General features: G+C 44.8%; 3 protein-coding genes across 9 annotated transcripts in view; 1 reads left to right on the top strand and 2 right to left on the bottom strand.

Annotated features, from left to right (window-relative positions):
* The window catches only part of LOC125954899 (uncharacterized), a 22,523-nt gene extending 11,528 nt beyond the window's left edge, over positions 1-10,995 (bottom strand). The window contains exons 1-3 of one of the 7 annotated variants that reach the window (XM_049685554.1): positions 10,840-10,995; positions 9,576-9,965; positions 4,057-4,134 (exon numbers count right to left, since the gene is read on the bottom strand). In XM_049685554.1, coding sequence (XP_049541511.1) covers positions 4,057-4,134; positions 9,576-9,666 — 169 coding nt within the window. In that variant the 5' untranslated portion in view covers positions 9,667-9,965; positions 10,840-10,995. The other 6 variants (XM_049685551.1, XM_049685556.1, XM_049685552.1 and 3 more) reach the window with 6 other exon arrangements.
* A 94-nt stretch (positions 10,996-11,089) lies between these two features.
* Positions 11,090-13,771, top strand: LOC125954903 (dolichyl-diphosphooligosaccharide--protein glycosyltransferase subunit 2). Its single transcript, XM_049685570.1, has 3 exons — positions 11,090-11,258; positions 11,379-11,617; positions 11,689-13,771. The coding sequence occupies exons 1-3, from the start codon at positions 11,246-11,248 to the stop codon at positions 13,348-13,350; spliced, it is 1,914 nt and encodes a 637-aa protein (XP_049541527.1). The 5' UTR covers positions 11,090-11,245; the 3' UTR covers positions 13,351-13,771.
* Positions 13,714-15,727, bottom strand: LOC125954904 (unconventional prefoldin RPB5 interactor-like protein). The gene is made up of 2 exons (XM_049685571.1): positions 15,432-15,727; positions 13,714-15,370 (listed from the first exon to the last, which is right to left on the bottom strand). Exons 1-2 carry the CDS (start codon positions 15,498-15,500, stop codon positions 13,811-13,813), a joined length of 1,629 nt encoding a protein of 542 aa, XP_049541528.1. The 5' UTR covers positions 15,501-15,727; the 3' UTR covers positions 13,714-13,810.
* Positions 15,728-15,852: the final 125 nt, after the last annotated feature.

Here is a 15,852-nt window from a genome sequence, read left to right as displayed (position 1 = left end):
AACATCCTGCTAATTACATAAGGTATTACAATAGCTTAACCGATCTATTCACTCCAGCAACTATTCTACCGATTTCTTAAACATTTGTCTAAACTAATATGATAGCAATTTCTATATATCGTAGATATTAAAGAAAATATGACATTATACAAAAGATTACTTAAATAAAACACATGCAGATCTATACAGCAATTTGTTGTGACAAGGCTTCTGAGCTTACTAACTCGACAAAGTGGGTCTCATATTGGACAGTTCTTTGGACTAATGTCCAATCTACAGCCAAATGCAAAATAAAATGATTACCTCATCTGCATGATCCACGGAATGGTGGTGAATTTTGATGTCATTCATCGAGAATGTACGGGAGAGGAGTTAGTGAGAACGAGTGAGCAGCGCACAGCGAGTATAAAAGAGCAAATATTCCGCATCCAGCGTCCAGAGTTCAGTAACTTTTGCGAATAGCATTTTGCAAAATAACAGTAACAGTACATAACCCGCGGAACAGAGCCAACCGAATTCTACAATTGAAATCGAACCAAAAACTTAAATCTTTCTTGGTGTATCTTAGCCCTAAGAATGGAAACATTCAGTCGTTTTGCGAATGAATGTTACTACGTCATTCGCCTGGTTTAAATGATAGGTGACCATACTGGTATACTGTAGCTCTAGTGACTTACACTTCATCTACACGGGCGCGAGAAAGCTGAAAATGAGATGAGAGTGAAAAGGTTGAGAATGTCAAATCCCATACAAATGGAAATGTAAAGATACAAGTAGGCTGTCACAAATGTATGGGATTTGACATTCTCGCCTTTTTCATTCTCATCTCATTTTCAGCTTTCTCGCGCTCGTGTAGAGAGTCGGTTAGATGAGGCTGTTTCATACGCCGGTTGCGCGTGGCGAGTGACTAGTACAGTCTACGCAGTGCAGAAACGGCCCGCGTGTTCGTTGGAAGAAAGAAAAAAGATAAACGCGAACCACATCAATGGCTACTGCGAGAGCGCATGATACATGAGATAAATGTTCATAACTGAATGGGCTACCCCGTGTATTCAAAAAGCAAAGAACCCGTATCCCCATGCAAAGACCTCAACTACCGTCACATCATGTGCGCCGTCAAGTGAGTACCCACACAACAACAAGGTTCGGGAAGCCTCGACTGCAAAAAAATAAATTTATCAACAACGCACCATCCTACCAACAGCCAACACAGCAGCTGAGCAGCGGCGAATGCGCGAGATTGCCAAGCCGCGGTTTGGTGCCTGGCAGCTCGTTGGGGTTGGGGGCATCAGTGTCTGAGCAGATGGGACCAGGCGGGCCAAACAAGCGGACAGGACGACGGGCGGGCACTGGGGCACTCCTCGCTAGTCATGTCGTTTCACGGCGATCCGTAGCCAAACACCTCCCCCCCCCCCCCCAAAAGGTATACGCAAGCAAACGCGGGTGACGTAAAGCGAATGCGAGCGCGATCGGTGAGAAGATCGGTGAAGTGAGCGAATAATGATTCAGTCATCAGACGCGTTAGTATGCGTGTTTGCCTTTTGAATTTTGTTTTCGTTAGCTTACTCAACTTCAACGATCATTCGACGTTCGCAAGGGTGCCCCGTCATGATTAGCAAGGTCAGTTGGGCCAGCGTAGGCAAATCAAAGCGGGATTCCTTTGGTTCCTTAGAAACGGAGCAGCGTTATGGGCAATCAATTCAGCGACACACAACAGGAAAAAATGCTTTCCTGGGCGGATTCCCCAACTTTCTGTTTCCATTTTGCTATAAATATTTCTTTATTTTAACTTTCTTACTGGCAAAGTTAACGTAGTAATCGCAACATAATGATTCTGTCTTGCGATGACCACACAATTGAACCTCATTCTAAAAAATGAAATTTCTCTTTGCGGTTTACTCTATGCTATCGTTATAGCTTGTAAGTTAATCTATGTTTTATGGGCATAATTACATTTGCTGGTGACGCATTTCCATTACAGATGTCCACTGCATTCATAGGAAGCTTGTCACCAAGCAAGAGCTTCAATTCTTATCTTTTCGATGATAATTTATTTTATAAGATAAGAGATAACAACTACTTGTAGTCGACATTGTCATCTCAGAGATTTTCGATATCTTTACGCCGGTCCAAATAATAACATTTGCAATGGTGAATAATTGCATCTTTTCGCAAGTGTTCTGCGTAAAATTTCAATGATTCAATGCGATGAAAGTAGTAAACAATGCTATCAATCGAAGTGAATTGAAAATTAAATTTCATCAGTATATTTACATAAATGATTTTAAGAACGACTTTATCAGTTAATGAAGTTTAAATGATTCCACAGTATAATAGATACCGCCGTGCTGATAACAGGCGCATTTATACCCATTGGCACCAATACCTTTACAGCAATATAATGTGCAATGTATTCGTATCTCAAAGTCCATTCTTCCGTCACACGTTGGACTAGAATCGGGCAGTAACTATGTTTTTAAAAGATGACACTGGTGTACGGAACCACTTACAGCTTATGAACTATTGAACGAAAAAGATGTAGTGAAAACTTACTCTTCACGCTGATGTACTGATACCGACGTATTGGACCATTGCAAGTTATTTAAAAAAAATCATGGGATCTTTTTCGTAAACAATAGAGCTCACTGTATGTTCGAGTAATGTCACTTTCAACATCATCTCGACAAATTTGTTTGTGCTTGGCCATTCCTGATTTCTAGATGCTTTATGGTTGACATTCACTTTTAATTGTCCAAAAAGCTTTACCCAAATGAAACCATTACACAAAGTGCACGACCTGCCCGAGCAATCCCGTGGCTGGTTGGACGGATTGTAAACACATATCGTGATAACACGTACTCGAGAGTGTCTCGCTTCCGAAAGTGGTCAGCAGCCCCCACACTGATCGCGACCAGAATGCGTGTACCACATAAACACGAGACACCGCCTGCCGTCTTGCGAAACAACACTGAAAGTCTCTGCCACCGAGAGTCTGCTCTATTGTCTCGATCGTGCTTCCATGTCGTAGTAGGACCTACTGTGAGCGACAACGCATTGCGATTGACAGCTGACTACACAGGAAACCTCGAGAAGCGGAACCGACCATACATGCAAAGCAATGGCTCCAACCACGAACGCGAGTTCAAGTGGCTTAAGCGTCCGGTAGACAACGAAGCCGAACCCGGCGAGCTGATTAGCTGAGTGAGACGTTTGCTCATGCTTATCAGGCAGAAAGCGAGAAAACCCCCCTAATCATGATACTGCTTTAACACAAACTGCGTCATCCATTCGGTTCCTGTTTGCTGACTTATAGTCACGAATGATAACAATATCAATATTAAAGCATTTTACTGTAAATACTGCGGAACCGTGCAGCTATGTACATATGTTAAGAAAGTTAGGTGAACGTGGCCCAAAGCGACTTCAAATGAACGACGTTCTATTTTCCTCAAGGAAATATTTTTATCAACTCCAAGTGCTCCCGCATTCCTCGCCAATTTCAAACGCAAAAACCAAAAACAAAAAATTTCAAAATTATTTCAGCCATATGCTCACGAGCTAAAGGAATCGACTGGATGTGTTTGTATAGGGTATACCATTGACAACACTTAGTTATCGCTAATTGAATTTACGCGATTCCACGCCCCAATCGCGTTGCTGTCTACGTTCGCGAAAAAGGCGACATGTCTCGCTATCTCGCTCGGTGCCTCGCATCTTCGCATTCTCCATACCATCCCTTTTTCACACCCAGATCAAATGAACGCACCGTTCAAAGTTTACTTGACTTTTTATGTTCTGGTTTTTTCCCCAGGCTAGACGTTTTGCTGATGAAACAGTTGATTCAACAGGCACCCAATCACATAGCACCCGATGCCATGCGTTACGCGAAAACCTAGACCGATAACGAGGTGCAAGCTCCTTTTTCCAGTAGCACCCTCGAACGGGTAGTTTGATGGTGTCAAATTTTGTCAGCACGACCCCAGTGTTGTTTGGATTGGTTTCCAATCTTTTAATGGTAACATTCATGCGAACAATAAGAAACAATGGCCCACTTACCTTTTACTTTGAGCTTCACGTCTAATTTTTTCTCAGCTTGTTTAGCACTCGAATTTATCTTCCGTCCAGTTACAGCCTCTGTAAATGTAAAAATAAACAATCCGACCGGAAGTTAAGCATCTGTAATAGGCTGATATTATAAACTACCAGACAATAGAGTAATCTAGCGCCGGATCATTTTAAAAAATAACATGGTCACATAAAAAGAAATGTATGGAATGAAAAATGAAATTCTGATACTGTTCGGTTTGGTAGGGAAACAACCAATTTGTTTTCGAATAATGGAAGCAGCAGAACATAGTGCAATAACGCAAAATATATATATATATATATATATATATATATATATATATATATATATATATATATATATATATATATATATATTTATATATATATATATATATATATATATATATATATATATTCTACAGGTACAGGTTCGGTTTTACCAACAATCACGGAACTATTGGACGAAAAGCAGAGAGGAAGGCGAAATTCTTCTTCAACGAGAAACAAGAAATGGAAAAAGGTTCTGAGACGAGAGCACGACAATCTTCTCGTGCGACCATTCTCCTCTGTTTTATTTAACGAAAGAGTGCACAAAACCAAAAAGAAAGTCATCCCAAATCATGCATTGTCGCTGCTGGTGGCCAATGCCTTCGACCTAGCGTCCCTGCAAATCGATATGTACAGTATCTCTGCCAGACCAGCCATCCAAAATTCAACCTTTAAAAAGATAGTCCCAAGAAAACATGTCCGTACCGTAGCATGGATGGTAACTCGCAGGACCGAGGGAAACCCTCGACAGCGGGTTCGAGATTCTCGCTACACCACGGACATGCCTCAATCCAAAACGAGCCCAATATGAAGGAGCAGGTCCTTCGGTCGCAGCAGACAAGATGCGGAAGGAAGCGGGTAAGAAAACGGCAAGAATAAAGGCAACAGCTTGCCTGGCAAGCAACAAGCGGCAAACACACAAGTGTGAAAAACGGGTGCTCGGTAAGAAAGATCGGAGCATCACGGGACTGGAAGAGACGGAGGGGCCACACACCACACAACAACCCATGACCGAGCAATCTTCGAGCAGCGAGCAGCAACACCGCGGCAGGTTGGCGCCAAAGCAAAATAATGTGTATCGCAGACCGTCTAGTCGGTTGCGAGAGGAGGGAGAAACGTGCGTACTCGCATTGTGTGGTAGCTTGAGTGAGGGTGAATGGGAGAGCGATTTATTTTGCTAACGCGGCCTCACGCCATGGAACATGTTTTGCCGGCGGCTCGCGCCGTAGATAGTGGAATAGCAAAGACTTTCTGATACCATCATCGCTGCGTGGACCGGTCGCCGGGATTATATAGCTGGCTCGAAGTGGACCAACCAAGTGGAGGCTAGTCTGGCTTCTTCGATCTTCTTTTACATGACACAGTGTTGGTGTCAGTGAGCAACAGTCTAGGACAAATGCATTGATGGTCCGGCAAATGGCTGTAATACAAGTAAAGGTGGAACTATTAAACCATAAATTTAACTTAATAGTAAAACAAAAGATAAAAACAAACCAGCCAAAATACACTTAAGTTGCTGTAAAAGTATTGCATGAGTGTGGCTTTGCGCTACCCACACGGAAATCCTCATCGGCGTCATCGCCGTCTTGCCTTCTACATGGAAGTGACTGTATCTCGCTTTTTTCTACTCAGCTGGCTGTCCAGTGTTTCTCCACCTTACCAGTCGCTCAACCTGCAGCTCGCAGCAATCGTATCGCTGTCGCCGGCTGTACATCGGTCATACGATCGTGCACCTATCCACTCTGTTTGATTCTGATCCTCCACGCTCGAGGCAGACGACGGAGATCCTCTTGCACGGTGATGGTGATGTAGGGAGACTGAGAAATACCGCGGCTTGCCCATTACGCACAGACACGGCGTCTTGCTGGCGGGCGTAACAACATATCTTGGCCCGAAAGAAAAAAAGCATCGAAACTGGTTTTTTGAGCAGCCGTTCGTTGGGCTGAGTCGAGCCAAGTGCGGTGAACTGTATATTTTTAAGAGACTGCATTGAACAACACCGGGCACACCCAAAGCATTTTCATAGGTTCACAACCAAATATAACAGTTTCTACAGACAATTTAAAACCTTTTGAAAACTGAGGTTCCGATAAACCAGTTTTTAAACACCATGAAACTTATTAAAAAATTATTATTAAGTTTGCATTAGTTAAAATTAGTAAGCATCTTTACAACGAGCTAAATCAAACAACGAGTACACACGCTACTTTCGAATATTTCGAACCAATAAATATACACAAAATCGATCACCGAGTGCTCCATCTAGTGCATGTATGATATGTGCCCTGCTGCTGCTACTGGCTGCTGATCTGAACAGGATCTCCCCTAGTGCACTGATCAAGCAACGTTTACAATTAGCAGATATACATATGAAGTAGCTAATGGAGAAGCAGATCGTCAATAAGTAGTATTAAGCGTAATATTCTGATCTAGAAGGTTCAACCAATAATGACAATATTGTTACAATTCTACTTAACGACCAAAGAATTATGACCAAACGTATTTACACAAAAAAGGTAACGTTGCAAGAAACGAAAATTCATCCTCGCCGAAGTTACTCAGGAAGCATCGTAGGGCACGTTCCCAAGGTGGTCTAGACAGAGTGGACAAGAAAGGCCTAGAAGCGACGAATTAGCGAAACATTGACCAAATGAGTCGAAGTAAATGAACCGGTCCGGGGGGAAAAATACTCGTAACGCCTGGTCGACGCACTTTCACACGCTGTGTCGTGGCCAACAGAAGGCCGCCACCAAGTGAGTGGAAGGAAATCGAAAGAAAAGGAACTCACCTTTTACTACGCTCGTCCCATGTATTTGCCTATATCGATTAAGCGAGAAGCGCGATCATCAACCGACCAAACGATATCTTCGCATCAATAGCAATGAGTCAGAGAGAGGAAGCAAGACCAGTTGGAACAAAAACGCAATAGCTCGTTCAAACAGCTTTAAGATTGCTGAGTAGTTGCGACTTTGAGAAACCATGGCCCAAGCGAAACCACGCGCTATGTAGTGGGGCACTATGTGAGGGAACTCCTCAATGGCGTGCCAAGAACAGACCGGTTTCACGAGTGGATGACGGAGCAATCGCTCTGATCAGGAACCGACCGAGCGGAGACGATGCCTCGCCGACGCCACGCCACAACCACTACATTGCTCGTCACACAACCTGTTTTAATGCTGCACCCTGAGCGACAACCGCATGTGAGCAACAGTGGGCGATCAGGGGAGATGTCACGGTCCGTACTCCGAAAATTCTGTTCAATCAACAGCTGCTAATGCTTGTCACCGTTGTGCTGGCGGCTATGCGTCGGTCTTGAAAATACCAATGCCCGGGGTTCAATGGTTCTCCTTTATGGGTATCATCGTCTTTCAAAGATCGCGTGTTTTAAAGAAGACTGCTCGGTGAGCGATTGCTTCTTATATGATATCGATTTCTGCATGAATTCTAGAGACGCTAGACGGAGCAGCACGGATGAGATAAACAATGATCCATCACAGGGCGATCCCAAGAATCCCTGCTGATGCTGGCTTTCCGACGCTGTCGCCACCGAAAAGCAGTTTATTTCCGTACCATTCTCTAGCTTTGAATCTGAATCTGCTCACAGCGCCGCGTTCAGCGAGGGTTAACACGCTGGTTGTGTCTGTGAAGATTCGGCTGTGATGTGCTATGCTCGCTCTCTCGCGTCTCGTTACGTAAGGGGAATTCCCATACTCTGAAAATAGGATGCACAATACGCTGTGGCCGATCATGCGATATACTGCAGGCATTGTGAACTAAAGTGCGAAAATGGTAGGCAAGGAATCTGCAACTGATCTCCCGATGGGAAATGGATTCCGTTAAGGATTTTCGAAGGACATACGGAGTACGACGGAGAAAAAAAAACATGCTGCTATAAAGAAAGGTCGTAAAGGATTCCCCAGCCTCTTATGTGGTTCCTTATTACCCGGCGCCCAAATATGTTACACTTTTGTTACCCAGACACCAGGATGAGGCCTTTTCACCTGCTGATTTGCCTTGCAGCTAAATTTTTGAATTTCAAATCCATAGCTCCGAAGCACACCGAAGGTCACACATTAAGAAGAACGAAACCAATGCGAGGGGCGGAGACCAGTGAAGTGGGAAGGTTCCCGACGACAGCGAGTAATCGATGAACACTTAATACAAGATGGCGAATTTGAGCCATATTCAAAACACGCCAAGTTGTAACGATGTTGGCCCGCAGAGTTGACATGGTTTCGTGTGCTGCTGTGGCCCATCCATTTACGACCTTCCTCACACAGGTCCTATCAAAATAAAAATAAAAATACACACACTACTTCCCTAGCACAGCACAGCGGCAAAGCAAAGGTAACTGCGCCGAACGTGCGCGATCTCATCGATTTTCTAGCAATGATGTTTTCATGTTCATGTCGTCCACCGTTGGTTTTTCTTTTTGGCAAATAATCTTTAAATAGATGTCTAATAAAAGCCATGGGTAGTCCCTCATTTTTTTGGTGGGATTGCACGAACCAAAGTTTCTACTGCCGCACCTCTCTGTCTCATTCCGATCGCATTCCAAACCATCCTGGTTCGCCAGACACCAGCTGAGGTACAAGGTTTGCAATGCGATGGTCATGCTCGTGCCTTCAGTGAGAGGAAACCGTGTTCTCATGTTTCCGTTTGTGAGCCAACGGATGATGTGTATACAGCTGAGCATGGTTGTGTGTTCTGGTAGTCGGACTTGACGTCGGGTATGCGAAAATAGATTTGTAAATGTGCGAGTTTACCAACCCCTCTGCGAAACACACATGTGATCTCAGTACTCAGCACCACTCTACGAAAGCCATCTATCTAGTTGGCTTTAAGCAACATGGTCTGATCGTGAGCGTGGGTGTCTACAGCGAACGGAATTGGCAAATTGCATCAACTGTAACTAAGCTTGGTGTATGTCCTGGTGGGTCGCACCAGCTTCGTCGAAAGTATGGAAAGTATGGAGCAGAGTTTCCAAACAAAAATGCTTTCCACTAGACTTTATCCATAACCTGGAATCAGATATTGAAAATCCTTTAACAATTCATTGAGAAAAATCAGTGGGAGATGATAGTTCGTTAGGTTTCAGGTAGGTAGTGTTTGCCGTATTCGCATAGTTCATCTGTGAAACGCTTCACCAAGTCCCTTTTTTACCCCAACGCAGGAACCGGGTACTTACGCCGTGATTGTTCTCCTTAATTCTATATTAACTCCATACTTCCTCTGCAGTAATTTTATTCTTTACCTGAGGTTTGCTCAAGTATCATATCGGATCCAGCCATAAATCAACCCATAGAATCAATGTCAAACTGTTACATTACCAGCGAAGAGAGTGCGATTGTTTTGCTATCCGAAGTAACCGTTGCTTCGATTGTTGCTCTCAGACCGCTCCCTGTCCCTACCCGTTGGTCTTGCAATTTACAAGAAGGGACCGATATGGTAATACGTACTTGCTTTGCCGGATCCCTTTTTCCGCGCCATGGTATAGCAATATTGATTCGACGATCTGCTAGGTTTTTGATGCTGCCTCTTGTTGTACATCCAATAAAACCATAATGGGTTCAAAGAACACTACCAACACTTTCAGCTTGAAAACTCTGCCTTCGATCACCTCTCCGTACAATCACTAGAGATTTGCACTTGTTCACACGTCAACTTGGCCTTGGCAGGACCACGAACCGGTTAACACTTTTACAAAATTGAGCCATTTTCCAACGCATTTGGCACACTGATCGTATAGCACTTGAATCTAAAACCAACCATCACTGCTTCCATCCCCACAGGTGCACTTCATTCATTCCGATTGGTGCCTCTCCTTGCAACGTGTCAAGGTACTCGTTCTATAGAGAAAAAAAAAAATACTTGTAAGAGATACGGTTGTTGCACTGCCATCCTAGACAATGCCTCCTCGCTTCTCCAGGATGTATCCTCTAATCGCAAATTCGATGGTCACGCCGTTCGCACTTGTAATCTACCCTGACTGAATGAAGCACTGAATTTGGGCAAAAGCAGCCAACACTCCCTCCATCTGTACGAGTAAAGGAACACGGTAATACGAAGCGATAAGAATTCACACAAAGCGCGGTATCGACGCATGATGTAAACCTCGTGCTTATCTGTGTGGACAGCGCACTGAGGGCAAGGAGTAGCCACAATCAAAGCGAAGCGGTGATGCGGAGAGACAGAGGTACATCAGAGCACGACAACTTGTATGGTTCGACCACGTCCGGGGTATCTCACGACGCACTTCTTACTCACGCTCGACTCATCTCCCTTTTCACACTTGTTTGCTTGACCGAGCGATTTGCTTTTGCTCTTGAAGTGCGTCGCGACGGCTACATCTCCCAGGGTGGCGGCGAGGGTCCACGGCGAGAATTTGCAATTTGATTAGAAGACGGCTGCCTGGGTGGCTAGCTTCAGGAAACACCATTTACATAGGTTGTGAACGCTCCGAAGAAACGTGGAGCAGAAAATGGGGAGTTGCTTCTATATTTTTCTTTTCGTACGCGTATCAGTTCTCCAAGCGGATGTTGTGTGGTTCGAGACAGACTTCGCTCAGCTCCCCTCCGCTCACCACAAGAACGACGAGTGGGCGAGTTAGGCGCCGACGTGTGTCCCCTTTCCGCCTGCTGATCAACGACGCAACGGAATGCGAGACGCGCAGCAGCGAGTTGTTGATTTCGCGACGGCAGTTAGCCTAACTTATCCACTGACCACCTTTTGCCACTGATTGTATAACAAGCACTAGAAGCTAATCGACCGAAAACGGATCACTCGCGCTGCGGGACTTTTCGAAAAACCACCAAAAATAAGGAAGCGACAGGAAAAGGCGGAGAGCTAAAGAGCTCCGTGCCGTGCGTCCTCCTCCGCCGAGATCCAATTTTTTTTTGATTTTGACAACACGGTTTGACACCAGCGGCGCAGAATAAAAAGACTATAGCTGTGAACGGACTAGGCCTTGTAAACGAGACTCTTTTGCTCTGACGTGTCGCAGGACTCGCAAACCAAAGAAATTCTTACGGCCTCGCAATCATCAATCGGAATCGAAATTTTCATTAATCTCTACTCCCGTTAAATAGCGGTCAGTGTTGCTGACTAAATCCTCGCGCAAAAGAACATCATGAATCTGTTAGGTAAGAGTTCCTTCGTAAAGCAGCCGGGTTTCATGCCGGCCAGTGACTTGTTTGGGTCTCTTTACGCCGACCGGCGAATTTGGAATAAGTGACAAACATACGAGTTTTTGGTTGTTTCAGAGCTGGGAATCATGTTCCTGCTGGCCGCGACGAGCTTCGCAGCAACAGCAACTCAGCGCACGGTATCAGTTCATCTGACCGCACAGGACCAAGATCGATTCGATAAGGTTTTCAGCGAAGGCCTGAAGTCGAGCGATCTTCAGTCGTTGTACTACACGTCAGCCAACGTACCGCTTCCGGCGGGAGATGCTAGCACTTGTAAGCGTTTACTGGCGGTTCACGGAGAGTCAAAACTGAACGTAAGATCCACCGTATTCTTTTCACCGCGAAGGTGGACTAGTTCCCATTCATTCGTCATTTTGATTTGCAGGATTTCGAGAAAAACTTTTACTTGATTGGGGCGCTTAAAAACTTTGGCTGCAAGGAAGATGTGCCAGCAAAGGTTCAGTCATCCGTGAAAGCTGCCCTGTCGAAGGAAGGATCAACGGCCCAAGAGCTGTTCTTTAACTACCACTCCGCTAAGCTTGCTGGTGTGTCGATTGACGAGAAAGTGCGCACAACATTGGCCAAACAGCTACAGAACGCGCTGAAGAAGGATGATTCGCTGAACACTCTTGGACATGCGTTTGCTGTAGCTGCGGAACTCGGCACTGCCGGAGCCTTCGCTTACGACCGGATCGAGGAAGCATTCGTGCAGGCGGACGAAGTTGATGGAAAGATGCTTCAATTCGAAGGAGGACTGAGCATCACGGCACTGATCGTGAATGGAGGTTTTAAACTCGCTTCACGCCTCAACAAGCCGTCACCCATTACGGAAGAACAGGCGGTTAAGTTTGCCACATACTTCCTGTCCCGAGTATCCGTCCAAACCCCCAAAGGAGTGAGTGTCTTGTTAGAAGTGTTGAAGCTCTTAGCATCACAGACATCAATCGCACCCATCTGCATTCGGTTGGCTGGCAATGGTCAGCTGCTCCCAGAAAATCCTGTCCTCTCGGCGAAGGTATGCGATTTGCTGGGTAAACCTTTGTCTCCAAAACTGGCAGCCCTATCGACGAACGTCGTGTCACTGCAGACAAAAGACACAGTAATAAGTAAAATTAATCTGGTTCCGAGCAAGGACGACGCAACACTGTACACGTATAATCTGAAATCAGCTGCTCTTCCTCGAGGCAAATACCGGGTGGACATTGAAGCTGCTCCTGTATATCGCCAACAGTTAAAGATCAATGTGCTTGGAAAGGTGCGGGTCAACTCGTTGGAGATTGGTGTAGGTGATACGGACAGCACCTCAGCAAGCATGAAGCGTCACACGGTTTCCCATCCGGCAAAGCTAGTCACCTTACTGAATGCCGATTCTCAGCAAAAAGTAATTATGAAGGCTGTATTGGTTGATGACACAACTAGTAAACCGATAGCTGTCCACCAAACATTCGTTCTGCTGCGCAACAAGGAATCTCTGCAGGAAATCATATTCGTTGCCGAGATCGATTCCACAAAAGCGTACAAATTTGAAATGGATGTTGGTGCTCGGGCGTCCGATTTCGGGCACAAAAGTGGAACGTACGAGATCATATTGATCGTTGGGGATGCATTGTTGGCAAATTCATTCCAGTGGCTTGTAGGCGATGTTGAACTCAAGTTCACCTCCACGGAGGCAGCTACAAAGGATAGCTATTCGGCAACAGCCAATTCCCGTCAACCACTCCCTGAAATCGTTCACCAATTTAGAGCACCCGAGAAGCGTCCCGCTCGGTTTGTTTCGGATTTATTCACCGGCCTGTGCATTGCCCCGCTCTTTATTTTGTTTGTTTTGTGGGGCAAACTGGGGGTTAACGTGAAACATTTTCCATTTTCGCTTAGTGCACTTGGTTTTCACATTGGACTGGGTGCTATATTGACGCTGTTCGGAGTGTTCTGGCTACGGCTGAACATGTTTGATACGATTCGCTATCTGATTCCTTTGGCATTATTCACATTCATCTGTGGAAATCGTATGCTGCGGAAAATTGCACGCGGAAGCAACGAGAAATAGGATGTGTTCGTTCGCACAGTGTCTAACCTTTTGTCCAAATCTACAAATGCGTCTCCTGGTTACACTAGATAACTGTACTTGTACAGTTATCTAGTTACTAGGACTTGTACACTAACATCGACAGATAGATGGGATGATTTTAGAGAGATGAGAAAAATCTTGGAGCGGATCTCTTACCATCATGATTGAAACATACAAACAAGGCTAGAGTTCAGACAAGAACAGAGAGATAGGAGATGAAGGCAGTGCTGAACAGAATAAAACCATTCCTTTCATTAAGGATACACCTTACTTATTTACATATGGCGTTCAATTACCACAAGGGACATTCGAATTTTAAGCCACATTCTCAACCATTATTCGAAACAAGAAATCCCATTTTTTTCAATTTGATTCTATAATAAATATGAATACATCATCAGACAGTTTTATACTTTAATCACTTTTATTTCTTCACTTGCTACACCCGGTGTTGCTTAAACCTACTCATCCTTGTGTTCGAGGTTTGTTGTTTCGAATTGTTTAACTGCCGGTCGTGCGTTTGATGCTCAACTATTTTTCCTATTATATCCATGACTTGTCCTTTTCCAGATACATGCTGCTTAATTTTCAAGTCATTATGATTGTTCGTTTCCGAGAGTAAGGCCGCAATCGGTCCTGGCACAGTTTTGGTGCTTGGCTGGAAAGCTTGGAGCGGTTTTTTAAGAATTGATTTCCTTTCACGCACTGGATTTTTGCCGGTGGTCTCATCGACAAACAAACGATAAATATCGGCCGGAGAGACGATCTCGGCATCAACGGTAGGGGCAATTGTTGCTGGAACATCAGAATAGTGCACAATCGGTATGAAAAGAGTTTTGTTAGTAGTGCAGAATGCATTATCCTTCATCTTTGTTGAATCGTCACAGCTTTCGATAAATTTTATCTCATCATGCTCGGCAAAGTGAATCTTTTTCACGGTTGAATCGGTATTCTTTTCTTGTTTTCCTACCGTTTCCTCAGGATCATCAGGATCTGATTTTAAGAAATCTATCGCCTCTTCAAGCTCTTCATGCATTTGGTACAGATCCACTTTGTCTAATATAGAGGTCGTTTTGAGGTTCAATTGTTGCCGAACGTCTCGAAGTTTTGCTTCAAAGACACCCAATTTCTCCTTGGTGTTCATGGTCTTTGTCTCGTTTAATAGTTTCACGAACTCCGGGGTTAGGTTTTCATCAATGCTTTCATCGTCGTCTTCGCTTTCGCTGCCGTAGATGCTTCTCTCATGGTCTGTTGTAACCATTCCTTTTGCTGAGGCATCATAATCGTTGCCAGCACAGGCGACGGATGCTGACGAGAGCGAAGATATGTTTTGGATGTTTTCCGAAGCACCAGGATGTGCGATCCTCCGTTTCTGTTCTATTGGCCTACCAGCACGCATAATGTGGGGTATCTGTTCATTGGCGCTTTCTTCCATGGCGGTCTCTAGTTGTTCTAATTCATTACCGAGTTCCTCAAGCAACTCCAATTCTTCAAGATGCTCAAACAAGTCCTTGTCTTGCCCTTCCGTCGTCGTTTTACTCGCGTTTTTGCGCTCTGCAGCTTCTCGCTGTTTATGTTGCCGCATCCTTTTCGCATGCTCTTCGCGCCAGCGCTTTTCCGCAGCCTCATCATAGACTTCAATTATTTCCTGGCCTTCTTCAGCAAATGCGTTGCTAACAAATGGAGCTTCCAGCTTATTACTGTACAGCGTTTGTTCCCGTTCGTATTTCGCTAGCATTTCATCTGCTAAGCGAATTCGACGATCTGCAATCGTGAATGCTTGATCGACCGAACACTCGGAAAAGTATCCATCCCCATGGCTGATCAGCAGCTCTCCGGTATGATAGACTTGTCCTGGCAGCAGTGCTTTGGAGCCCATTGGAATGAGTATGTCGTTGCGAAGCGTCTTTTTATACATGTTGACGTGCTCTTTGAGCTCCTCGTGTTCCTTTCGGTACAAAGTCCAGCGTGCAGCTTCCGTCTCATTGTTTCGTAGTGCCTGATAGTGGAGATCAGTCACAGTTGAAAGTATTGTTGGGCCAAGAAGCGATGGTACTTACATCGGAGTATGCTTTGTCGTAGAGAATCTTCTGGTTCGGCAAAGTCGTGGCTGATTTCGTAAAATCCATCGCAACAACTCGAACCTCAGTTTCAGTGTTTTAGATAGCAGGCGGTTTCACTCTTCGGTTCGGTGTGGAGTCGGTTCTGAGCCTCAGATCCTCCAGCTGTTATAAAGGTCCAGGGTTGTTATAAAAGTGATATATAATATGCTAAAATACATAAAATAATTCAAAAATACAATTATCTGAAATTAGTTTTCTGCTTCTCAAAACAAACCCTTCAGAAACAGTACGAAAACCGCACCGGTACCCTTTTGGTGAGTTTGGTGAGGGCCGCGAACCCTTGTCATGCTACTGTCGCTATACAGCCTTTGTGGCCGTTGGAAATTAAGTGGCTAAATTTAAAATCCAACCGTCGGGC

Source organism: Anopheles darlingi, chromosome 3 (genome assembly GCF_943734745.1).
Source record: "Anopheles darlingi chromosome 3, idAnoDarlMG_H_01, whole genome shotgun sequence".
Lineage (NCBI taxonomy): Eukaryota > Metazoa > Arthropoda > Insecta > Diptera > Culicidae > Anopheles > Anopheles darlingi.
This window is presented reverse-complemented; position numbering and strand designations above follow the sequence as displayed.